Source organism: Taudactylus pleione, unplaced genomic scaffold (genome assembly GCF_031769625.1).
Source record: "Taudactylus pleione unplaced genomic scaffold, aTauple2 ptg000731l, whole genome shotgun sequence".
Taxonomy (NCBI): domain Eukaryota; kingdom Metazoa; phylum Chordata; class Amphibia; order Anura; family Myobatrachidae; genus Taudactylus; species Taudactylus pleione.
In genome coordinates, this window is record NW_028285133.1 from 1,973,121 (window position 1) to 1,997,655 (window position 24,535).

Here is a 24,535-nt window from a genome sequence, read left to right on the forward strand (position 1 = left end):
CCTGCATGCTTTCTTGAACATGTCTACCAATCTACTCTGCTAGTTCCACTATCTGCAGATATTGTCCCATCGCCCACCTGCAGCCTCTCTCTGTCGCACTAACAACATCAATAAACTCCACTAATGAATGTTATTTAATTTCCTGGACTTGGCCAGCCCACCCAAACCTACCTGACCCTGTCAGACGTAGCACTAGGGTTAATTGCTAGAAGAAACAATAATTTCACTTTATGGTCCTTCAACTGACAAAAGTAAAGTTAGAATAATTGTAAATGTGTCATTGTTGCTAAGAAGGGTTAAATGTCCACTCTACCGCTGCCAGATCACTGCTTGCCATAGTTGTGTTCTTTCCAGAGGTGAGTTTTCAGGGGCCGCTAGACTAGATCTACTGAGTAGAATATATACCTGTTTTCCAGCGAAGGATATGACGTTGGGTTTAAATTCTGTATGTAGTATTTGTAAATTATTTATGTACATAGGGCCTGATTCAGACCCACTCGCGAGCGGCTGTCCGCTCGCAAGTGGGTCGATGGTCTGCACTGAGCATGCGCACGATCGAGGGAGCTCCGTCGTGTGCATGCGCCAGACGCGACGAGCGAAGGACTTTCCTTCGCTCGTTGTGTCTGATCAAAGGGGGCGTGCTGTCGATGTTGATTGACAGCACGCCCCCTTTGGTGGGCGTGCCTCCCTGACGGGGGCGTTCCCATGGGAACGCCTACCGTCAGAAGCCGGCCCACTGACATCACTAGTGATGTCAGTGGGAGTGATTTTGGCTCTGATAGAGCCCAAATCACTCCGGGCCTTGCAGTTGAAAACCGCAACCGCAGGCTCCGGCTCGCAGTTTCGATGGTCGCGATGGTCAGGACCATCGCGGCCATCAAACTGCACGCTCGTATAGGCTGTGGCTGGACGCTCCATAGTTATGGAGGACGGCCCTCATTCAGAGCGTGCGCTCTGCTCAGAGCGTACGGCTCTGAATGAGGGCCATAGTTTATGAATCTTTTGGTAAAAGCTAAATTTGGAATCCCCTCTTCTTCATAATCCCTTTGCTTACACGTAGAACCTCCCTATTGATCTTACTGAGCTGTGAAAATTGTGATACTGTATTCTGTCACACTTTAAAATGTTTGGAGACCTGGCCTAATTGCAAGACATAGAGTTAATTAGGGATGAGGTATTACGTAACTTGCATTTGGGGCTATTTTAATAGGATCTGCATGACATCATTAGGATAGAGTAAGGAGGCTTTTAAGTGCGCTGCAAAATTAATATATTTCTGGATGAAACCATTATTATCTTCTATTTTTAAGGTGCCACAAAGTTTCCGCAGTGCGGGTAACACACAGTGTGGCCAATAAACTCCTTGTGCGTGCCAGGGGTGTGGCCTCGTGGTGAAGGGGCGTGCCCAGCAATCCCGGAGATGCCAGGCTGCCCCAGAGAATGCCTGTTTCTTGCTGTGCTGCTTTGGTGTCACCCCCTTGGACGGTGACACCCGGTGTGCTCCACACAACCTGCACCCTCCTAGTGTCGCCAGTGAACAGGCTTTTTGGTACTCACTGTTCAAAGCCGGCCCTAGGCAAGATTTTGGGTGGTGTCCCCCATAGGTTCCTGAAAAACTGGGTGGCCTCACAGAAGGGGTGTGGTCCCCTTGCCCATTGTGCTGTGCTCCCGGCACCCCTCACCCAGCACAGATCACAGGACAGCACCCTTCTACCAGCACAGATCACAGCACCTGTCCCAGCACAGCACCCCCCCAGCACAGCACCCATCACCCCTCTCCCAGCACAGCACCCGTGCTAACCTCTAGCCATCATCCAGGTGCCTCATCCCCGCAAACCGCAGCTGCCCACTTACTGTTTGCTGCTGCCAGGCCAGATCATAGCTGTCAGCTGAGCTCCGATCATTGAAGCTGCACAGTGACAGTATCAGCTGCCAAAGTCTCTGCCCAGCCAACAACTGTTGCCACGGCTGTTCATGCCCCCAATGCGCTTCCGGCCCTAGACGGGCTTGGGTGCCCTAGGCATTTGCTTAGTTTGTCTATGCCTAGGGTCGCTCTGTCACTGTTAAATACATTACTCAGAATCAGAATCTATCTGGCTGCACTTTGGAATGATGAGGGCGCTGTGGCTACACTGGCACTTCTGTAAAGCACAATTTGTTTGCTGCATCTGCTCCCCTCTGCACCACCCCAACAGGTTTTTTTTTGTTGTCAAAGTACCCACAGAAGGCAACAGATTTTGTTTTTTTTATCCTTTTTTATTTTCCTGTAGTCTAAAAATTGCAGAGTTTTCTCGGAGAACTCTGTTGGAGGGAAGCGGGTTGGGGCCGAGGACCTCCGGGTACCATGCATTGGCTGCAGGTATCCAGGAGTGCCCTCCGGGTGCCACAGCTAAAACAGACATGCAGGCCATCTCTGTTTTGAGAGACAGAGATTTCAGAGGTCCAGCAGAACGCTCTCTACCTCCAAATTTCAGGGTGGGAGAGGCAGTTCAGCACTGTACACAAGGTAGGGGTGTCAGAGACTCTGAACAGACTTGTAAAAGACAAGGAGTACAGGTGACGAGGGAGAGGGAGGGGGAAATCCCACAGGAAATAGGGCCCTGTCCGTGATAGCTTACAGAGTAAGGCAACATACAGCATAGATATTCCACAAGTGAAATATAGTTATCACCAGTATAAGACCAGTCAGTTATATGGTCTCAGCTCTCTGGCAATTTAATAATAAATAATGCTGATGGCCATTTCCTTATTTCCGTAGACGATGAGTTTTCCACAGAACCCATTTACTATAGACTCTTCATTCAATATCACTGGGAGTGTGGCCAGTTTGACAGTCCTGAATGGAAACCAAGAGCTTCCCGTGCAAGACCTGTCAGAAGACATCCAGGTCTGAGAATGCTACGATTCATTGTACAATGCTGGAAATAAAAGAGAGTTAATAAAAATAGCAAAATCTATAAATCTATAAAATTCACTGCCATCCATTTTGGCAAATGTTTATTTCTCTTCTAATGTGGCACCACTTCTGTTTGTGTGATGAATCATTATAATGCACCTATTGCCTACAGATAGTTGAGGCAACCATTCAGTGGTCTTAGGCTGCATTCTCAGGAATACTGCTAAATTAGATACCTAGGAACCAGTGACATCACTGAGGCAGCCATTTTCCAACTGACTTAAAATTCATGAGGATGGAGCCTGTGATTTCCACAAGGTGCCAGTGACATGACAACATTAGGTCCATTAGCCACAAAATGGCTGCCTCCATTATGCCTCATCCTAACCCACTGCATGCTCCTGGCTCACTGTCTCTCCCCTCTGTGTCTGACTACCCCTCCCCTTTCTTTAGATTGTTTTGTTCAAACTTTTTATGTACTCTGTAAGGAGCTGCGGTTCCCTTGTAAGATAATAATAATAATTATAATAATAATGTGTAGGCAATAAATTCACTTTCATTTTTCTAGTGACCTACTGAAAAAAATCCTTATTAACAAATTAAAACTCTAATCTTCTTCCAATGGCAGATCTTCCTCCCCCAAAGTTCTGCTGTCGCCCCAATTTCCATCCAGACCACAGCAGATAAAGCTCTACAGCTGTCCCTGAAGGTGGCCCCTGCAGGAAGCTCTTTGGTCGTCATGGTCTCTGCTATTCGAGGTGTAGGACTAGACCTGTACCATGGACTGAAATGTGTGTCTAAGGCAAAACTGACACAGCAAAGTGCCAAAGGTATGAGCTGGTTATTATCATACAGAACATTTAGTTTTAGTTCTGGAATTAAATGCAGAACAATCTCTGTTACTAAACTCTTAGGGGTGTATTTACTAAAGTGCAGGTTTTTAGAAGTGGAGATGTTGCCCATAGCAACCAATCAGATTATAGCTATTATCCTCTAGAAGGTGCTAGATAAATGTTAAGTAGAATTTGATTGTCTGCTATGGGCAACATCTCCACTTCTAAAAACCCATACTTTAGTAAATATACCCCTTATTGTATATATTAGATATGGTAACATACAATGTACTGTATGATCCATCCACATCTGACAAAGATCTCCGATCACATAAATCCCTTTGTCTCCCCAACCTCCCACCTGGTTATATGAATACATCCCCATTTCCATTTTAATCTTTTAGGGGTCGATTTACTAAGCAGTGTTAGGAGACAAAGTGAAAAGTGATAAGAAAGTGATAAGGTGCCAGCCAATCAGCTCCCAACTGTCATTTTTCAAACACAGCCTGTGAGATGACAGTTGGGAGCTGATTGGCTGGCACCTTATCACTTTCTTATCACGTTTCACTCTGTCTCCTAACACTGCTTAGTAAATAGACCTTATAATGTGTATTTACCTGTCTGATTATTGCACCACAATTAGAACAGACGCTATACACTGGACATGGCACATTCATTTACTGCCAGCCTGCATGGAAACCATTTGATAGATCTATGCTTTCACATACCTCTCCAGCCTGCATGTTACTTGTTATCGCACTGAGGGGCTGATTCAGACCCGTTCGCTATGGTGCAAACACTCGTAGCTGGCCGATAGTCGCTGACTGCGCATGCTAACGCATCGCAATGCGCGTGCGCAAAATAATGCGAGAGATTGGGATGCGTTCGCTTGCTGCGTATAGACTGCCCAGTAGAGTGATTGGCAGGAGAGGCTGTTTGTGGGTGGTGACAGGGCTGACCACTGGAAACTGGGGAGTGGAGGTGCGAGCGCAGGCGTGCCTGAGTGCCTTAACGCCGTTTCAGAGGCGTGCATAATTAAAAAGCAGCGTCATAATACACGTCACTTGTTGGGATTTCACTCTGAAGTGATCGCTGTGCTTGCGGAAGGGTAAAGGTAACCTTAAGCGCTACGATCGCATCCGATGGTGCTCGATGTACCAATGTTTTCAAGCACTTCCAGGAGATGACGTGCGCAAGTGGGCGTATTATGAATGGCTGGTGGGCGTCTACATACGCAAAGCAATCGCACGCCAAGACATAGTGAGTGTGCTTATGCTTTGCCGTGTGATCGCCTGCCTTGCCGTCAATTTGCCGAATTTGCATACGCTGAGAGCGAGCGCACACATCTAGCGAGCGGGGCTGAATGAGCTCCTGAGCCTCATTCCGAGGTAGACGCAAAGGTGGCTGCGTCTGTTGGCAGCTGCATAACTGTGACTTTATGCAGATGCAGCTACAAAGCCCTTCCCCGGAGTACATTCATTCATCTGCTTGTGCAAGGACACAGATGCCCACTCTGAGTGCCCATAGACTCCAACTTCTATGGCAGGTGCAGATGAGCACGGACGAACAAAGCCTCTGTGTGTGCAACCTTGTTAGCAACACGCCCATAAGGCAGACCATCTTCAGGCAGCTGAACAGCCACCTCCCAGTCATCGCCCAGGAACACCTATCTCATTTCCGATAATGTTCATCTCTATCGCAACTGCGTACACTCTGGGCCTGATTCAGAGCTCGCAAGCGGGTCGTTTCCCCCTGTGCATTCGCCGCATCCGGCGTGCGCTTGCACTCGCCCCGCCGAGCGACTGAACTTCAGACGGGGCGGCTGTCGATGGTGAGTGACAGCTCGCCCCGTTTTGTAGGCGGGGAGGGGGTCGGTGGCTGCACAAACACAGGCGTTCCCTTAGGAACGCCTGGCGTTTGCGGGAGGCCCTACTGACATCACTAGTGATGTCAGTAGTGGACTTCCTGCTCTATTAGAGCAGGAAGTCCACTCGGCCTCGCGGTAGCCGAGACCCATAGGGTCTCGTCACAAGGCCGATGGCCGCGATAATCGCGACGGCCTCCTGCCCGCTCGCACAAGCTGTGGGAGGTCTCCCACAGCATAGCGAGCGTCAAGAAAAAAAAAAACACGCCCATCAGACCCTGCGAGCTGCCTGCGGCAGCGAGCGGGTCTGAATCAGGGCCACTGTGCAATGCATGAGCCATAGGAGTTTTTAGGAATTTTTTACACACGTCCACAAGCAAAAAAAAAAAAAAATCGCTCAACTCTGTAAACATCGGCTGCATGAGACCCAGGGCCTGATTCAGATCCACTCACTATCTGCGTACGCTCGCTGGATGCGTATGCAAATTTGTCAAAGTGACGCCATGGGAAGCGAACGCTCGCCAAGGCATAAGCACGCCCACCATGTCTTAGTGAGTGGCCACTTTGTCTGAGCGCACGCCCAATCGCACAGGCAGAGCCGCCCACCAGCAAATGTCATCTCCAGGAAGTGTATTAAAACATTGGTACATGGAGCACCATCAGATGCTAACGCAGTGCTTGAGGTAGCTTTACCCTACCACAAGCATTGCGAGGAAACCAGTGTAAAAAAATGGAAAGAGACGTGTACTAGGACGCTGCCTGTTAAATATGCACGCCTCTAAAACGGCGTGGAAACCCTCAGGCACGCCTGCGTTTGCATCTCCAGCCCCCCGTTATTAGTGTCCTGCCCCTGTTACCACCCACAAACGGCCTCTCCTGTCACTCATTACCCTGGGCTGCCTTTGCTGGGCGAGCGAGAGGGTTGCGATCGCAATGTGTAGTTCGCGCACGCGCAGAACGAAGTGTGCGCATGCACGTACGCAGAACATCGGGCCGCTTGAGAACACACAGCGCGAGCGAGCGGCTCTGAATCAGGCCCTCAGTCAGGCCCTATGGTGTGACTGTGCTAGGTTCTTCTATCATGGGCTATCACAGAGCATTACTTACTCACTCACTAATTGGATTACTGGTGGCTCTGATACAATGACTGGGCCTAATTCAGAGAGGTGTATCGTTTTCAGATACAGCGGAGCAATTATTATTATTTTTTCGCTACTGCACATACGCCATATCTTCACCGTGCACGCGCAGCGATTGGTTAGTGACGGTGGAGAGATTGGTTAGCGACGGCGGACGCCATGGGTATTTATTCACAAAGTGTGTGACAGGTAGTCAGCATTCGGGGGAGGTTACGTGGGGGTGGCTAGAAAAAAAGCAGGCGAGTCGGGACCATTTTGTGGGTGTGCCCTTTTTGGGCAGCTGCAAATTCGTATGCAGCTGGAGAGGCCCCGGCGTCTTTAGTGAGACAGCATATGCCTGCTCAGAGGATCCGTCTGCGAACAATATTTTTGATGTTTACACTTTTGTACGTAAGTGGTGGATACGAGACGCCGGAAGTGGACGTCTCTGTGCACAAGACGTCGGCTGGGTCATTGGCATATTTTTCCGCAAATCGTCTGCGTACGGGATCAGCAGCAGCAGTGACGGGCATTGCGTTCATTTCTAAATCAGGCGCGCTGTCAGGGACATTTGGATTTGATATTGATGTGACCACTAATTATAACTGTGTGATAATGATACAAGATTAGTTTTCTTCCTTGTTAAGACTCCCACACCTGGATTTTGACCCCGGACGTCTTCCCTGACCCTACTATTCAACATAAATTTCTTGTGTCTCCCTCCAACACCTCCGGGACACAGAACCTGAATCTCAGTGTCTCTGTATTCACTGGAGAATGTGTATTCTGGGATCCAAATAATCAGAAGTGGCGATCTGATGGCTGCAGGGTTAGTACTGGGCATGTGTCAGGGCCTCTGGCCAGACTTCATTTGTATATACATATATATACTGCATGCATGATAACAGTGTCAGTAACATGCACTGATGGAAGGTCATATTGCATGCCCTTGATGTGTCCTATGCTTCACTTATCTGTACCCTATAGCTTTGTACATGACTTCTTTCATCTTTCACATTGCTTAATCTTTGTGGTTTCCTTCTGTGCTTTTCAGCTGTATTGTTGTATCATCAGGCATTGTAGTTTATATTTGTTGCTCTTTGGATACAGTCTCCGATGTTTGGATGGTATGGAGTTAACAGTACACAAATACATTTTAAATAGCTCTACACATATGGCTGAAGAACCGAAGAAACATAACTAGGCTATAATGTGGCGTTCTCGTCAGGGGCAGATTTGGTTGCCCCTAGGCACAAGAGCAATGGCTGTCTCCCCCAATTGTATTATTTCAGTGTGGTTATAAGTACTCCTTTGGCGTTTAATGTAATAATACCAAAGCCATGAGCTGTGACCTGTTTTTATATTTAATTATATATGCATATTTATTTACTAATTAGGACAGCTTGCAGAGGCAGTCTGCATAATTTCCTACTTGTCCACGCTCCACTCAAGATGGCATATGGTACAGTACAATGGAAACATATCGTAGTTACTGGTAAATTTCAGACTGAACGTATCCAAGTGTTGCCCCCCCACCCATCAAGTGGCATAACAAGTTGGATTATGGGAGCAAACGCTTCATGGGTCCCTCGTGAGTTCACTGGTGTCTCGTCACGGATGGATAACCTATTGTAATTGCACTGCAAATTGTCAGTATTTCTTATAACTGTGTAATTATAAAATATACAGAATGTAGTTAAAGAACAGATGAGAGACTTGCAGCCAGCATGCAGTACTGGTAAACTAATGACGTTATCCAGTGCAAACTATTCAGGTTATAAAATGACCTGGAAAGTAGGGACTGTTGCCAAATCTGGAGCATAGTTTTACGGTAAGTGCCAAACAATATCCTAACCATCTCCGTGTGTTATGTCGCTGTGTGCTGCAGGTAGGGCCTCTGACCACCCAAGAAAGTGTCCATTGCCTCTGCAATCACCTGTCCGTCTTTGGCTCATCGTTCCTGGTGCTACCGGTACAGATTGACGTCACCCGCACGGCAGAGTATTTCTCCCAGATCTCAGAGAATCCGGTCATCGTGGTGTTAGTGGCATGCTTTTATGCCTGCTACATACTCGCTGTCCTATGGGTGCGACGCCTGGACCTCAGGGACCATATGCAGGTAAGGGAAATGAACCAGGGCAGCATCTAATGTGCACAAAGTAGAGAGCGTGTTGCTCTGTAGGGTTATTGATGGAACTTCACAATATTGTGCCCCTTTGAATGAAACATATGGCGACCGACCCCCTGGTTGCCTCCTTTTTTCACCTGTATTGTACTGTCTAACATGGTAGATAGGACAAGACTTACAAGTGCCGTAGCCACACACCTTTCTTACAAACATACTCAGCCTGACACCCAATGCGCAAGACTCTGTGGTCGTCACTGTCGCTACCCCAATGCCCCTGCATCTGGCTGGCAGGAATGGCACCGTGTGGCAAGTGGTGCAGCTTGGAGCGTTTGAAGGTGTTAAATGATTGATGGGGATGTTTTATGTATATGTTGCTGGAGTAGGATAATATTGCATCTCAGATCACGTTCATTAGTTATCTATTGTGAAACCACCATAAAAGACTAACACAATTGATGTGGACAAGACATTGCAGCCAGGGCCGGCAACAGAAATATCGGGGCCTGGTACACTGATGTCTCTGGGGGGGTCCACCTTTTCACCATCAGCTTCGACCCCACACCCACACATCCCTCCCCTGCATGTGTGATATGTGAAGCATGATATGTTAACTGAAAGATATGCCAGCTTTCAAATAAAATAAAAATACACTATGACTTTCCACACTGTCACTGATGATGCAGGCTGTAGTTCTTGTCTGCCGTCTCTTCCAAGGTCTTCTTGATGACAGTGCTGCAGATGCCTCAGGGGTAGGAGGGATGGTGTCTGTAGCCCCTCATCACCTTCCTCAAATTCATCCTCTCATCACAATCTTCAGCCCAAAAGCCCCTCATCACCTTCCTCAGACTCAGACCTTCATCACCATCCTCAGACAACCATCATCTTCCTTAGCCCACAACCCTCTTCACCTTCCTCAGCCCTTAGTCCCATCACCTTCCCCAGCCCTCTTCACCTTTCCTCAGGCCCCAACCTCCTTCATCTTTCTCAGTCCCAAACCCCTTCACCTTCCTCCAGCCCCTTCCTCCGCACCCAGCCCCTCACCACCACAGTCCACTGTGTGCCTGACGGGGACGATGTGCGGCGGCGTGACCTATGATGTCATGCCGCCGCATTGCTTACTGTAAGGTCATATCCGGCCCAGCGCTGCGCGGGCCAGACTACGAGGGAGCTGGGCAGCGGATATGGGTACCGGTGGCCGTGCCGGCTGGAGCCCTGAGTCTGCCGTGCGTGGCCCCGCTTTGTGTCCGTCTGGGCCTTGGAGCCCCTCTGAACCTAGGGGCCCAGTACGGGTGTACCTTTAGTCACCCCCTGTCGCCGGCCTGCTTGCGGCATTGTTCAAAGGATCCTTATGGAGACAGAAGTATGCAATGCCACAAAGCAGGATGCGCCACCACCAGGGGTTTGGCCATCACATGTAGCAACATATTCCTCTCTTCTCCTGCAGCATCACATCCCCATAGCAACACATTCCTCTCTTCTCCTGCAGCATCACATCCCCATAGCAACACATTCCCCTCTTCTCCTGTAGCAACACATCTCCTCACCTCTGCAGCATCACATCCCCATAGCAACACATTCCTCTCTTCTCCTGCAGCATCACATCCCCATAGCAAAACATTCCCCTCTTCTCCTGTAGCTACACATCTCCTCACCTCTGCAGCATCACATCCCCATAGCAACACATTCCCTTCTTCTCCTGTAGCTACACATCTCCTCACCTCTGCAGCATCACATCCCCATAGCAACACATTCCTCTCTTCTCCTGTAACTACACATCTCCTCACCTCTGCAGCATCACATCCCCATAGCAACACATTCCCCTCTTCTCCTGTAGCAGCACATCCCCATAGCAACACATTCCCCTCTTCTCCTGTAGCAACACATCTCCTCACCTCTGCAGCATCACATCCCCATAGCAACACATTCCTCTCTTCTCCTGCAGCATCACATCCCCATAGCAAAACATTCCCCTCTTCTCCTGTAGCTACACATCTCCTCACCTCTGCAGCATCACATCCCCATAGCAACACATTCCCTTCTTCTCCTGTAGCTACACATCTCCTCACCTCTGCAGCATCACATCCCCATAGCAACACATTCCTCTCTTCTCCTGTAACTACACATCTCCTCACCTCTGCAGCATCACATCCCCATAGCAACACATTCCCCTCTTCTCCTGTAGCAGCACATCCCCATAGCAACACATTCCCCTCTTCTCCTGTAGCAACACATCTCCTCACCTCTGCAGCATCACATCCCCATAGCAACACATTCCTCTCTTCTCCTGCAGCATCACATCCCCATAGCAACACATTCCCCTCTTCTCCTGTAGCAACACATCTCCTCACCTCTGCAGCATCACATCCCCATAGCAACACATTCCTCTCTTCTCCTGCAGCATCACATCCCCATAGCAACACATTCCCATCTTCTCCTGTAGCTACACATCTCCTCACCTCTGCAGCATCACATCCCCATAGCAACACATTCCTCTCTTCTCCTGTAGCAGCAACACATTCCCCTCTTCTCCTGTAGCTACACATCTCCTCACCTCTGCAGTATCACATCCCCATAGCAACACATTCCCCTCTTCTCCTGTAGCTACACATCTCCTCACCTCTGCAGCATCACATCCCCATAGCAACACATTCCTCTCTTCTCCTGTAGCTGCACATCCCCATAGCAACACATTCCTCTCTTCTCCTGTAGCTACACATCCCCATAGCAACACATTCCCCTCTTCTCCTGTAGCTACACATCTCCTCACCTCTGCAGCATCACATCCCCATAGCAACACATTCCTCTCTTCTCCTGTTACTACACATCTCCTCACCTCTGCAGCATCACATCCCCATAGCAACACATTCCCATCTTCTCCTGTAGCTGCACATCCCCATAGCAACACATTCCTCTCTTCTCCTGTAGCTACACATCTCCTCACCTCTGCAGCATCACATCCCCATAGCAACACATTCCTCTCTTCTCCTGTAGCAGCACATCCCCATAGCAACACGTTCCCCTCTTCTCCTGTAGCTACACATCTCCTCACCTCTGCAGCATCACATCCCCATAGCAACACATTCCTCTCTTCTCCTGTAACTACACATCTCCTCACCTCTGCAGCATCACATCCCCATAGCAACACATTCCCCTCTTCTCCTGTAGCAGCACATCCCCATAGCAACACATTCCCATCTTCTCCTGTAGCTGCACATCTCCTCACCTCTGCAGCATCACATCCCCATAGCAACACATTCCCCTCTTCTCCTGTAGCTGCACATCCCCATAGCAACACATTCCTCTCTTCTCCTGTAGCTGCACATCTCCTCACCTCTGCAGCATCACATCCCCATAGCAACACATTCCCTTCTTCTCCTGTAGCTGCACATCCCCATAGCAACACATTCCTCTCTTCTCCTGTAGCTGCAAATCTTCTCACCTCTGCAGCATCACATCCCTATAGCAACACATTCCTCTCTTCTCCTGTAGCAGCACATCCCCATAGCAACACATTCCCCTCTTCTCTTGTAGCAACACATCTCACTGCTGCAGCAGCACCATCACATCCCCATAGCAACACATTCCTCTCTTCTCCTGTAGCTACACATCTCCTCACCTCTGCAGCATCACATCCCCATAGCAACACATTCCTCTCTTCTCCTGTAGCATCACATCCCCATAGCAACACATTCCCCTCTTCTCCTGTAGCTACACATCTCCTCACCTCTGCAGCATCACATCCCCATAGCAACACATTCCTGTCTTCTCCTGTAGCAGCACATCCCCATGGCAACACATCCCCCTCTTCTCCTGTAGCAACACATCTCACTTCTGCAGCAGCACCATCATATCCCCATAGCAACACATTGCCCTCTTCTCCTGTAGCTGCACATCCCCATAGCAACACATTCCTCTCTTCTCCTGTAGCTACACATCTCCTCACCTCTGCAGCATCACATCCCCATAGCAACACATTCCTCTCTTCTCCTGTAGCAGCACATCCCCATAGCAACACATTCCCCTCTTCTCCTGTAGCTACACATCTCCTCACCTCTGCAGTATCACATCCCCATAGCAACACATTCCCCTCTTCTCCTGTAGCTACACATCTCCTCACCTCTGCAGCATCACATCCCTATAGCAACACATTCCCCTCTTCTCCTGTAGCAGCACATCCCCATAGCAACACATTCCCCTCTTCTCCTGTAGCTACACATCTCCTCACCTCTGCAGCATCATATCCCCATAGCAACACATTCCCCTCTTCTCCTGTAGCAGCACATCCCCATAGCAACACATTCCCCTCTTCTCCTGTAGCAGCACATCCCCATAGCAACACATTCCCCTCTTCTCCTGTAGCAACACTTCTCACTTCTGCAGCAGCACCATCATATCCCCATAGCAACACATTCCTCTCTTCTCCTGTAGCAGCACATCCCCATAGCAACACATTCCCCTCTTCTCCTGTAGCAACACATCTCCTCACCTCTGCAGCATCACATCCCCATAGCAACACATTCCTCTCTTCTCCTGTAGCAGCACATCCCCATAGCAACACATTCCTCTTTTCTCCTGTAGCTGCACATCTCCTCACCTCTGCAGCATCACATCGCCATAGCAAGACATTCCTCCCTTCTCCTGTAACTACACATCTCCTCACCTCTGCAGCATCACATCCCCATAGCAACACATTCCTCTCTTCTCCTGTAGCAGCACATCCCCATAGCAACACATCCCCCTCTTCTCCTGTAGCAACACATCTCACTTCTGCAGCAGCACCATCATATCCCCATAGCAACACATTCCCCTCTTCTCTTGTAGCAGCACATCCCCATAGCAACACATTCCCCTCTTCTCCTGTAGCAACACTTCTCACTTCTGCAGCAGCACCATCATATCCCCATAGCAACACATTCCCCTCTTCTCCTGTAGCAGCACATCCCCATAGCAACACATTCCCCTCTTCTCCTGTAGCAGCACATCCCCATAGCAACACATTCCCATAGCAACACATTCCCCTCTTCTCCTGTAGCGGCACAATTGCAACCCCATAGCACACATCCTCCTGCACTGCCACTGTATCTGTACTCTCTCCATTTAGCTCCCACTACCGCAGGGTCAGCAGTGGTGCCATCAAACAGATGCCATCCTAAGGCTCTTGGAGAATAACAGCGCTCCCTGTGACATTAGAATTAAGAAGGATTAGTTGGGGAGTGGGGTTGCCTCTGGCATGTAAATAAATGTCGCTTTGTGTGCTTTACATGCAAAACTTTGCTTTACTGTCCTAATCTGGCTATGGTGCTATGGGAATGAAAATTAATTATACAAAATTCTCTAAAATGCAACAAAAAAACCCAAACATTTTATATAACTCTCCGATATTCCTTTACTTTTGATTTAGCTATTGCTGAGTTCATTGTCTGAACACTTTGGCTTATTTCATAATGCTTCATGTCATAACTTTACTAATGATGAAGTGTGGAGATCCATTAAAAAAACAAAAACAATTACCTGGGCTAGAAGCTGTGGCTCAATCTGTCTTTTGTAGTAGAACTAGAGCCGCGAGCGGGCAAGTGCTTAGTGGCAATCTCGCAATATAATGATTATAATGTCAAGACTGAAAGCTCCACGGCCACTTGCACGACAGCTAATTTGATTGGCTTCCAGGATGCCTGTCGCTGGCATGTCTCTGTCGGGTCCCGCCCTGATGAGTAATTCCCACCCTTCTCCCCAGTGTTGGGTGTAGAAAAAAAATGGTAGAGAAAAATCTTTGAGCAAGAGAAAATAAATATACACCGCCAGGGTGGCGGCCATGTCGCCCTTGTACTATGCTCCTAAAATGCCAAATTCATATGTGTCCTCCTTAATATTTACATTTATAATTTGTTTATGTGTATATGTACATTTGTAAATTCATGTTTCCTAATGACAGCAGTAGAGAGGATGTTGTTTATTTGTTTTTTGTTTATTTCCCTATTAATCATACTCCTATTTCTTGATATATTTTTTTTATACCCACAGAGTCGGGTTATTGTGCCTAGCGATAATGATCCTTGTGGGTTATACCGCTACCTCATTACTGTATGTACAGGGCACCGACGGGGGGCCGGTACCAGCGCCAAGGTGAGGGAACAGATCAGAGGGAGAACCGGTACATAGGCCATCACTGAATACTCATAGTGAAAGTCACCTTTGTTCATAGGTGTGTCTGTCGCTCTGTGGCTTAGATGGTCAGTTTGGCCCTATCCTGCTGTCAGATACCAGGCATAAAGTGTTCCACAATGGAAACGTAGATCTCTTCAACCTGTCTCTGCCATTTCCTCTGGGTGAACTGAAAAGCATCACACTCAATCATGATGGCACAGGGCCCCACAAAAACTGGTGAGATGACAACGTTAGAGTATGGTTATTAGTCCCAAAGCTGTTGATGGGAGAGGTGATGTCTGTGTCTCATTCATATCTTTCATGGGACAGGTATGTTGCCCAAGTTACAGTTCAGGATGTCCAGCTAAAAAGGTCCTGGCACTTCCTGTGTAACACATGGCTGTCCAAGCCACCCAAAGGAGACTCCTTGAGCAGGACCTTCAAGTCTGCTGATGACCAAGAATTAAAAAGTTTCAGGTAACCAGTTATCTTTAGTAGGAAGGAGTTGTCAGAATTGATCTCAATTGCCAAACTATTTTTTTTTTTTTTTAGTGATGGCTCATTTTGTTATGGGTGGTTTTGTTTTCTTATGCTTTCACTTGACCTATTTGACAAATGTCATTTTAACTTAGTTAAGCCTTAATAAGACCTAGAGGCCCTAAAAACGATACTGCTTGGACCTCCTTTAACCCTCTCCCTTTGTAATAAACCCACAAAAAAGTGGATTAGGGTAATTGGGGCCCCTCCGTGTCCACTGGGCCCTAAGCGGGAGCCTTAGTTTCCGAGTGGATGACTAGCTAAGTATCCAACTAGTCAAACTGGTGGCCACAAGAGATGGATTTTGACTTTCCGGTGCCGCCATGCATCACTTAAGTACGAGGGGCCGGTATGGTTGCTGCCCAATCGGCACCGGTTTTGAACTCACTGAGCACCTTGAGAGGCACCCTGCTACATAGAAATACACAGGTCACCAGGCACCCAATACGCCAGGCACCCATCCCCCTGCACTCCCGACGATTTTTGTGTGACGGCATAACATCATGGTGGGTTGGGTTGGGCTGCCCTTTTACAGCGTTGCTGAAGTTCCAAAGTTTCTCAGAGCGCATCAGTAGCACTTTTTAGTTATGATATTATTTTAAAAGAATCCAGCCTGTGAGCACGGGTTTATATTTATCTGTATATACACCTGACCTGTAAGTAACATCTGTAGAAACATTTAGTAGAGGGCTGTGAGCCACAATGAGAAGCCACCTTGGAGTTTTAATTCCTAATTCACCTCTGGTGTTTCTGTTCTGTTTTGTAAGAAATTTATTCTTGAAGAGAACTTTAAGGGGTTTGCGTGATGAACATATCTGGATTTCCGTCCTGAACCACCCAGCCCGCAGTGTGTTCACCCGTGTTCAGAAAGTGTCCTGCTGCATGTGTCTTCTGCTCTGTACAATTGTCATTAATCTCATGTTCTGGGAAATGCCTCAGGCCGTATATCCAGTATTGATTAGCGTGGGTGAGTTGCTTTCATCTGAGCCCAAAACTTTTGTTCATGTCAAATCGTTGTACTTTAATAAAGGCGTGTCTGTATTCCCCCCCTTGTGTGTTCTGCAGGGAGTGTTATCCTGACATGGAAGGACATCATGATCGCTTTCGAAAGTGCTCTTCTCATGTTTCCCGTCAACTTGCTCATTATCTACATCTTTCAAAACACTCAACCAAAGGAGAGTGGAACCAAAGTGGACAAAATCAAAAAAGGCAAACCAATTTATGATGCCAAGAAGAGTCCATCCCGCCAACTAAATATTGCCACAGTTCTGCAGGTAAGACTACAGATGCCGATTTTCCACTTGAGTTTTGGCAGTAACAATGTAGTAAATCCTCATTATTATATTTGTCCGTATCATTGCGGCCCAGGCTCACAGTAGGCTGGAGTGTAATTCCTCCACTTCTATCACTTATTTCACTTGCATTGGTACAATCACAGACATGAGACTTCCATAATCCTCCTCCATTACTTCTGCTGTTACTGACCCCTTTTTACAGTGCACACTCCATTCTCAGCCATGTCTTTCATTTGCTAGGACCTGTCTGGTTTAGTGCAGACTCTGAGCCAAGCATCCCAGTGTAACCTAGAAGTGGACCTCGACCAAGAATCAAATGAAAATTTTACCATTCTCCTACAGACCATCTCAAACCTTCTACAGAGCCAGCTAACACCTGGACGTAAGTCAGACCTTTTATTTTGTGGCATTAAATATTTTGGGCTAGAGGTACCACAAAGCTAGTGATACCACTAACCTTAATTGGGGAAAAGGGGCCTTTGTTACAAGTCCATTAAAAGAGAGTCCTTCCAGAAGGTACTACTTTGCAAAGCACAAATTCCACCTTCATGTACAGCTCTGCCCCACTATTAATGACTCATGTCATTCTTCTTCAGTCTTGTCAATCTCATTACCACTGGCTCAGCTCCCCGGCGATGAGTTACATGCCATGTTCTGCGCACACTATGTCTCCCGAAAACTCAGGAAAGTGCTCCAAGATCTCCAGCAGCTGGGAAGCCAGCAGACCCCAGACAAACAACAATATGATGAGTACATCGCAGTCCTGCAACCACAGCTGCATGCTTTGGACAAGTCTCTGCCTTCATTGCCAGCAAAAAGGTGAGCCCCTATGTCAACAATGAATACCCTTCCAATGATCTATGAATACTTTCATCTCCTATAACTGAAAAGAGAAAATCTATATAAAGCTTTAATTCCAGTGGATCAACCTCCATGTTCTCTTACTTGACAATAGATTGTAACTATGGGAGGTTTAAACCCAACCTTAAATGAAGCCTTCAGTCACACATATGAAACAGTGTTCCAAGTTGAAAAGGACTCTGTTGATAGTCATTTAGACTCATGAAGGTTATGTATTCACAAGCTATGCACCATGTTATGTGGTGGGCATGACTCTGGGAGCAGGGTTGTAGAACATCTGTTGGTGAGGAAGGTTGGTACAGGAGAGCAGTGCTGAGGTAGGTTACTGATTATATCGGTGTTGGAGATGTATGGACTGTAATGTATGCTGTACTCCCACTGTTTTTCATTATTCCTGAGTCCAGCTAAGTAAAACCACTCTATGAAGATGTGTCAGGATCTCAGAGCTTTCCCCAGAAGTTCTACCCCAGGAGTTGTAGAGTTGTTGATAATAAGCTGTAAGCAGGAAGCTTAAGTACAGAGACTACTTCCAGCATTTAGATCCCAAATACCCTCTAAGCCCAGTGGTCTCCAACCTGTAGCTCGCGGTCTTAATTTTGGTAGCTCACCTAGCTGCAGTACTGCCGAGTCAACTAGGAGAAAGTGACCTCTGACGCGTGCTCCCTGTGGCATCAATGCCACAAGGAAGCACATCAGGTGATTGCCACATGCTCTACAACAACCACCTGACATGCTTCCCCTTGGTTCCACCCACGGCGTCTATGCCACGGCGGATCGAGTGTCTCCCGCCCAACCGTGCCGGAAAATCACACAGCACCCTGCAAATATCTTTTGCTCCTCTATTGCATGTACCTTATTTTAGCAGCTCTTCAGGAAGTTTCATTTTTCTAAAGTAGTTCACACCTTATTTAACATTGGAGACCACTGCTTTAGCCACTAGGACTACAACAACTCACAGGAGTGGATTACTCCATATGGAGGACATTAGGTGGGGAACATTGGGGGAAATAGGCCCAGGTTGGGCAAACTTTTGAAACATGCCAGTCCTATAGCACCGATGGCAAGAGCAGGCCGCAGGGATTATTCAGATCCTGAATTAAATTTAGTCCTGTGATTGCAGATAGCTCATTTGATACTTTGAACCCCTACAGGCCCCCACAAAAGCAGCAAATAAAAAAGAAGAGGTTGCCGTGGTGGTTCCTGTTTATTGGGTGGTCCCTCCTCATCTCCATAAGCGTTGTGTCTACCTATTTCACCATGATGTATGGGTTCCTCTACGGAAGGCAGAGTTCCATCCGATGGATCATCTCCATGGCTCTGTCCCTCTTCCAGAGCATCTTCATTCTGCAGCCTCTGAAGGTTAGGAGATAAAGGTCTCCTGCACCTGTCTCACATCCATTTCTTTTACAGCTCTTCATCAAGCTTAATTCGTATATGCCGACCTTCATGTTTGTCTCCCGTGCATATAATTCCTCTGTAAAAGTCAGTTGTGTCTCACTTCCAGGTGGTGGGATTTGCAGTATTCTTTGCTTTGGTGTTAAAGAAGGTAGATGAAGATGAAGAAGATCTTTTGGACGGGGAACTGGGAACATCAGGCAAGTTTCCAACATGTCATCATTGCCCATGCCTTCTCTTATATGGGTCTATGTATCAATAATTGTGGCAGCGCACAATTATTTTCAGCCCGCATCAAGGCATGCTTCTTCTGGATTTTCACTGGATATTCAGCAAACTCCAAAAACTTAAAGTTTTCAGAGTTTGCTTGTGAAAACAAAGAAGATGGCGCTTGTTCTTGGAGCCCTGGTCCTTCATATGGATAGTAGTTCCAGGGATGCGAAAAGGAATCTGAGCGGATCCCTCCACCTCCTCCCTGCCGGCACTGCGCATCTGAGTGTCTGGGAACACTGCTCTGTTTCCGATTGCAAATCCACAGCTTCAGAGGCCAGGTTTCGTTGGATTAGAGGGGAGTAGCTAGAGTAGACCCTGGCTACTCCAATGCTGATGGTGCAACCGATGTTGGGAGTGTTTACAATCTCCATCGCAACTGCACAGACCACGCAACCTGAAAGTCTCACTGCTTGTACACTCCACCGCATGATGGAGCACAAAGGGAAGGATGAGATTAGCATTTGCATATTCCCACAACTGCTATTTTGCAAGAGCTGCTGCGACCGCATTAACAGCCATCTCTGAATCAGGCCCTTAGTTATTGTTATATAATCTGTCTCTCTCTTCCTGGCATTTCCTGACATTTTGCCAGGTGCATATGTATGTTAAAGAGAGGAGGTAAATGTATCTATCAGTGTGCTAACAGCTTGAAACTAAATCTCTGAAATGATACTTAGGCCACACAGTTGTACTAATAAATAAAATGCATTTACATGTTTACATAAAGTATTTTTAATACACATCCAGCTAAACAGATTGATATTTGTAAGATGTAAATTAATGATACTGATGTAGTTATGAATGAACATGAGATAAATGCATCATGAAAAGCAATAATACTTAGGGGTAAATTTACTAAAGTGAGAGTTTTTAGAAGTGAGTATTAAAAGTGATGTTGCCCATAGCAGACAAATCAGATTCTAGCTATTATCTTCTAGAAGGTGCTAGTTAAATGTTAAGTAGAATCGGATTGGTTGCTATGGGCAACATCACTTTTAAAACTCACTTCTAAAAACTCTCACTTTAGTAAATTTACTCCTAGTAAATTTACTCCTCATAACCTAGTGGTAACAATCATTTTGTGGGCTGTATCAATATTCATAAAATGCAGCTTGTGCACGCAATAGGAACAATTGACGGCACTAACATGGAAATTGAAGGCAGCCATTTTGTGGGCTGAGCAACTATTCATGAGAATTTAAAGCATCATTGACCTCACTGAGAAACAATATGGCTGCCTACACTTCCAGCTCCAGGGACGTTTCTAGCTCCGAGATGGATTTTCACTGTAAATTCTCAGATAAATTGGTCACACAGTGTCTTAAGAGGGCTGCATCAGGTCTGTGGACTATTGTAATGGTTAGATTTTGGCCATCTTGAATTCTGTGATGTTTCCAGAAGTGCATAAAAGGCACAATAATCTGATTATCCCCGTACACTGCAGATGACTATCAGACATGTGATGAAACAACATTGTGATGGATTACCTGCCTCCGAATCCCCTGCTCCTGAAATTGGCTCTATCTGGATCTCCATTCAACGGAAGATCATCTATTTTTATTGTGACTGGTTCATGAAAAATGTATCTCTGTGTATTATATGAAGCTTTGTATCTTTTTATATCAAGCCTTTGTTGCATTATATGTGAAGGAAAACTGCTTATATGAAAGTGAAAATGTTTCATTTCAAACTCTGCTTTCTCTTGACATCACTTAATTGACTGACAGGGAGTAGCCATGTTTTCTCTGTACAGGGCCCTTGTTTGAGCAGTGTACGTAGGGACGTAGGGATCTTTGGCCTTTTTGCTGTGGATACAAATCCTATCTCCGTGCCGAGGATGTGCAACCCAGTTATAGGTGCAAATTATGTCAGGCGCGCCAGGCCCCACTCACAAAATAGACCCATCAGACCGATATAATTACAGTTGATTAATTATTGTTGTTTTTTGTGCTTTATTTTGTGTTAAAGAAAGGGGTGAAACTGTGCTCCCACTAAGCAATGATCAAACGCACAGATTTGCGATTTAGTTCGGTTAATTGTCGCATTAGCGCGGCTCAGAATCAGACCCATTTTGGTGTTCAGGAAATACATGTTCAGCTGTAAATACCACAAAGCTCTCTATCATCTAGGAGATTTATTTATTTTCTTATCGGTTACATATCTGTGCGTATTACAGCAGAAGTATACCCCCTAATAAAGGAAATCCAAAATAGAGATAAGGCCATTGTGCCAAATCCCCGACTTGTGATGTATCAGTTCTAAAGTATGTAACTAGTATCTGCCTCGGGGGTCTACCCATGTACATCTACTGGATCCGGTTTGATAGGTGCCTCTATATATTGCATCAGTTTGATGCGATCTATAGCTGTTTTATGTTGTAATTCGTGCATACTTACCAAGGCCTACGGCAACCCTGACTTCTCCTGCGGGCCTTTGATCTACCGTTGTGTCCGCATGCGCTGGCGCCTGTTAACCGCTCTTTTCTGCACATGCGCCAGATCTGTGGGCGCATGCGCCGATGGCTGTGACTAGCAGGTTGCAACCTGCTGCAATGGCCGCTGGTCTAGAAAGGGGGCGGAGCAATAGCTGATGATGAGCAGAGAGCAGGCGAATCTGTACACAGCAGCGGTACCTTTCCGTTCTTTCTATGATTCAGTCTCCCTATACTACTGTATGGGGAAGCGATTCAGCCATGGCACGGAGGCACCGCTGGAGAAATGATGACTTCCACGGTAACCCCCTTTCTGAATAGAATGAAGCAGTAAAAAGCCCTGTTTTCAATTAAACAAGGCTTTTCTCTAGTTTCTCTACTCTATGAATAGACCTGATTTATACAATGTACATAGTAACCAACCAATGGGCAGGATGTACTAAAGGAAAAATGTGGTAAAAACCCAGTTTTCGGGGTTTTTACCGCATTTCCATATGTACTAAGCCCTGGCCACCCTTTTTTCGGCACGGAGGATAAAGCCAGAAAAACCTGACATTGCCCTATAGAAGCCTATGGGCTTCTTACCGCACCCCGCTCCCGACGGTTCGCCGCCGCCCCGACGTCTCCCAGCGCTGGCCCCCACTCACCTGCAATCCATTGTCGCCGGCCCGCGCTCCTCCTGGGTCATCCGTCTCCTCCTCCTAATCTTCCGGGTGCAGGGAGGAACCCGAGGCTTCCTGCACAGGTGACCAGCAAGAAGCTCCCGGGGCTTGGAGGGGATGGGGTCCCACGGAGACCCCGTCACCCGGCGTCGGCTATTTCGCAAAGGGCAGCTCTTATCGCAAGAGCTGTCCTTTGCGATACTAATCGAATATGTTAGTACATATGCGATTAGTAAGGTTGCGGTGACTGGCGGAATGGTCACCACAACCTTAGTACATCCCGCCCAATGTGCGATAGGATTCAGGAACACAGAAGACAGTGGGGGAAATGTAATGAAGAGTGATTTGTCAGAATAGCAGATATCTGACATGTATTTCTGCCACAAGATTCCAAGTAGTGACTTTTTTGAAAACCTGGTTTCGCCTTTAAAAAAAAAAAAGGCATTTTAAATACCGCTGTGAAAATCACAGAACATTGCACATTTTGACAAATTGCTGATGGTTATATTTACACTGATGCTTCTAAGCACATTATTATGTCAGCAGAGCCGGCAACGCTGCAATCCCCATCATATCACCTGTACTACAGCATACTTTCTGGTGTTTGAAATCCCGACATTTAATAACATTTCTGAAGCCAAGGGGATAGGGGTATATAATAAGAATTGTGTTTAACATACAGAAAAAGAGAAACATTGTTACAACATTGGTCAATGAAATTAGGGACCTGCCCCAAGTGATTAAAATATCCAGGGACGTAGCTGTAGAACCTGGTTATTATCTCTAGGAATTTGGGACAGTTGCCGTATACACTGACATCAATGAATGATATAATAACTAATGCTTTGCTCTGATATAGTAAAATATTGGGGGATACATTCTACCTTATGAGGAATAATGCTGCCTATGGATGTAGTTTATAAGGCTTCCTCCTGTGTATTGAGCGTTGTCATGCTGTAATTACATCTAACCCTTTAAATACAATAAAACCCATTTGCAATACACATAATAGTGTTTGTGTGTTTAGATAACACTAGTACAGTAGAGTATTGTGCATCTCTGAAACATACACCTGTCACTGTAGGGTGTGCCTCCGCCTTTTCATTCCCATCAGCTGCTTTTTTTTGGGGGGGGGGTACAAGAATATATCCACCTGCTATTCCGGCTGATAATAAGAGTGGAAGTAAGAAGGTGATAGAGAACCTGTCCTTAAACAGAGTGTTATGTGGATCCTTATTAGTATTTTGCTCTTGCTTCTGGCTGGCAGCACCCCAAGCTATGTCCAGTGCCCAGGCTGGCAGAGCTACATTGGAGGGTACTGCATTCAGATAGTTGGAATGAAGACGTCTTACACTAAAGCCCAGTCATGGTGCCACATACAGGGCGGAAGGTTGGTCCAGATTCAAAATTTGGAGACCATGAAGGAGTTAATTCTTCTGATGGAAGATGGCGATACTTACTGGGTGGATATCTCGCCATCGATGATAGAGGAAGACCAAGGTAAGTGCCAGTAATGTGGATGTGCTGAGTGAGGGTAACTGGGAGAACCAGCAATGCATTCCGAGTGTGTGACATGCAGCATGGAGGTATTTCTATATATGAACTTTCAGTCCATGGAACACTATCAATGCATCATAGTATGAAATATAGACCTCTCTAAATGGCCATTTTCTCCTATACTGGTAGCCCCTCTTCAATGTCACTGCCATTCTTTGCAAATAAGGTGGAGGAGGCAGATTGAACAGGTATTCTAGTAGTTCAAGAAAAGTCCCCTGCCTCAGTAATTGGAAGGAGAAGATTGGAACAACCACTGTGGCAATTTTGATGTAAATTATGATTTGGTTTGAAGTGGGGATGACGGGTTTTTAATGCAGGGGTAGCCAATCTGTGGCACTCTAGCTTCTATGGAACTACACATCCCAGCATGCCCTGCTACTGTTTTACTGTTAGGGCATGCCAAAACTGTGGCAGGACATGCTGTGTTGTGTAGTTCCACAGCAGCTGGAGTGCCACAGATTGTCTACCCCTGCTGTACTGTATAGATAATAAAGCCTACCTGCTGTGTAATATTTCACTCCAATCATGCCACCACCTGGAC

At 46.7% G+C, this 24,535-nt stretch overlaps 2 protein-coding genes across 2 annotated transcripts in view; both read left to right on the forward strand.

The window, feature by feature from the left end:
• Nucleotides 1-23,431, forward strand: part of LOC148477247 (polycystin-1-like protein 2) — a 38,311-nt gene extending 14,880 nt beyond the window's left edge. Inside the window, exons 9-22 of the mRNA XM_088457000.1 lie at nt 2,759-2,887; nt 3,525-3,726; nt 7,359-7,540; nt 8,600-8,830; nt 14,861-14,962; nt 15,042-15,220; nt 15,314-15,460; nt 16,288-16,487; nt 16,586-16,794; nt 17,056-17,197; nt 17,412-17,634; nt 18,828-19,035; nt 19,181-19,271; nt 20,789-23,431. Of these exons, the coding sequence (XP_088313126.1) occupies nt 2,759-2,887; nt 3,525-3,726; nt 7,359-7,540; nt 8,600-8,830; nt 14,861-14,962; nt 15,042-15,220; nt 15,314-15,460; nt 16,288-16,487; nt 16,586-16,794; nt 17,056-17,197; nt 17,412-17,634; nt 18,828-19,035; nt 19,181-19,271; nt 20,789-20,823 (2,280 nt within the window). The 3' untranslated portion in view covers nt 20,824-23,431. The remainder of the gene's footprint in view (nt 1-2,758; nt 2,888-3,524; nt 3,727-7,358; nt 7,541-8,599; nt 8,831-14,860; nt 14,963-15,041; nt 15,221-15,313; nt 15,461-16,287; nt 16,488-16,585; nt 16,795-17,055; nt 17,198-17,411; nt 17,635-18,827; nt 19,036-19,180; nt 19,272-20,788) is intronic.
• A 364-nt stretch (nt 23,432-23,795) lies between these two features.
• Nucleotides 23,796-24,535, forward strand: part of LOC148477248 (polycystin-1-like protein 3) — an 86,851-nt gene continuing 86,111 nt past the window's right edge. Inside the window, exon 1 of the mRNA XM_088457004.1 lies at nt 23,796-23,937. Within this exon, the coding sequence (XP_088313130.1) occupies nt 23,856-23,937 (82 nt within the window). The 5' untranslated portion in view covers nt 23,796-23,855. The remainder of the gene's footprint in view (nt 23,938-24,535) is intronic.